The sequence below is a fragment of the Perkinsus marinus genome, assembly GCF_000006405.1.
Source record: "Perkinsus marinus ATCC 50983 genomic scaffold scf_1104296949392, whole genome shotgun sequence".
Classification (NCBI taxonomy): domain Eukaryota; phylum Perkinsozoa; order Perkinsida; family Perkinsidae; genus Perkinsus; species Perkinsus marinus.
The window spans coordinates 1-1535 of NW_003209918.1; the positions used below are offsets into that span (position 1 = coordinate 1).

A 1535-nucleotide genomic window follows, 5' to 3' on the forward strand; every position below is an offset into this window, starting at 1 on the left:
CACGTTTGTCCACCAGTACCGGCTCAAGGATGATAGCAGCATCCGAGCAGCTTACACGTTCGATCTTGTCCTCAGCTTCCATGTACTTGAGTCTCTCATATATTATCATTCTATCAGTGACAGACCTATTCCTGGCTTTCTCAGCGAATGGAAGTACCGATGCATTCTCGAAAGCAGGAGCACGGATATACAGCCTTTTGATGCCGTCGCGCTCTTCCCTAACGTCGAACGTTAGGGTTCGCATGGGTTCCTCGACAGGCCTGCTAGCCTCGGGCATAGCGCTTGAGGCCTCGACACCTCGGATATCAGTACCCGACTTGAAGATGAGATCCAAGCCCAGAGTTGACATTGCCGGCCTACCAATGATCATGACCCGGCTTTTGGATGGCATGACGAGACATGGTAACCACATGGTGTCGTCCACCGGAGCCGAGAGTCCCTCCAGGTGAAACGACCGGATTGGAATGTCCACTGCTTGTGTACATATGGCAGATTGGCCATTTCCGTAAGTCACCCTTATCGATGGAATCTCTTTTACCTGCTTGGCCGATAGGATTCCTTCCTTCAGGGCGAACGCAATCAGAGAGGGTGATACAAATGAGGCTCCGGCACCTGTATCGATGAGAGCTTCCGTGCGGAAGCAATTGCCAGTGCAACCAGACGCCGGAACTTCACCAACAATAACCGAGGCAAGTTTTGGGTCATTGCAGATGTATTTCGACACATTGATCGTTTGTGAAGAGGTCGTACACATCGTATCGCATTGCGATAATCGCAAGCCTGGTTCATGACAGTAAAGTCCACGCCCTGATCCTTTTCGTCATCCTTAGCAGTTTCCAGTGTGTTATTAACGACTCTCCGCTCTCGAGATCCCTCGCCTCTACCGACCAGGCCAACATGTGGCCTTTTCTGACCATGACAGATACCAGGGTAGTGACCAGTTTTACCACATCGTTTACAGTTGATAGATGAGGCTTGGGATTTCCGGGGACATGTAGCCTTGGTATGTGATTTGGCACCACACAGCTGGCATCTCGCGGCGTCGTCCTTAGGGGCAGCCGCATCACAATTGTGCGCTACATGTCCCAAACCTTCACAACGATAGCATCCCTTCTTCTCTCTAGCTCGTTGTGTCATCGTCGTCATGACCTGTACCCTGTCGAACCCTGTGGTTTTACCCCTCGTTGCTTCAGCCAGTGTCGAAGTAGGATTCAGCAACATAGCCTGGGGGTTGCCCACTCGTGCATCTTCAAAGCTACGAGAGTAGTTACCGACCGTCTGAACATACTGTCGGTATGTCAGACTCGTCAACGGGTCTGCTATCGCTCGTGCTGCTTGTGCTACCGCACTCTTGAGGCCATTAGAGAACTTGGTGATGAGGGTCAGGTCGTCAAGCTTACCAGCTCGTGCTTCCTGTAATATTCGTTGTTCCTCAAATCTGTTGATATATGATCTAACAGTTTCATCCTTGCGCTGAGCCAGGCTTTGCCATGCCTCCATGGCAGCTCTCCTTGCTAGGGGAGAGTCATACATAT

The 1535-nt window shown here is 51.1% G+C and overlaps 1 protein-coding gene across 1 annotated transcript; it reads right to left on the bottom strand.

The window, feature by feature from the left end:
* Positions 1 to 19: 19 nt before the first annotated feature.
* Pmar_PMAR001606 (hypothetical protein) lies at positions 20 to 349 on the bottom strand (the record flags this gene model as incomplete). The annotated part of the gene is made up of 1 exon (XM_002778445.1): positions 20 to 349. A coding segment is annotated over one exon (330 nt), but the record flags the coding sequence as incomplete, so codon positions are not given.
* Between the last annotated feature and the right edge of the window lie 1186 nt (positions 350 to 1535).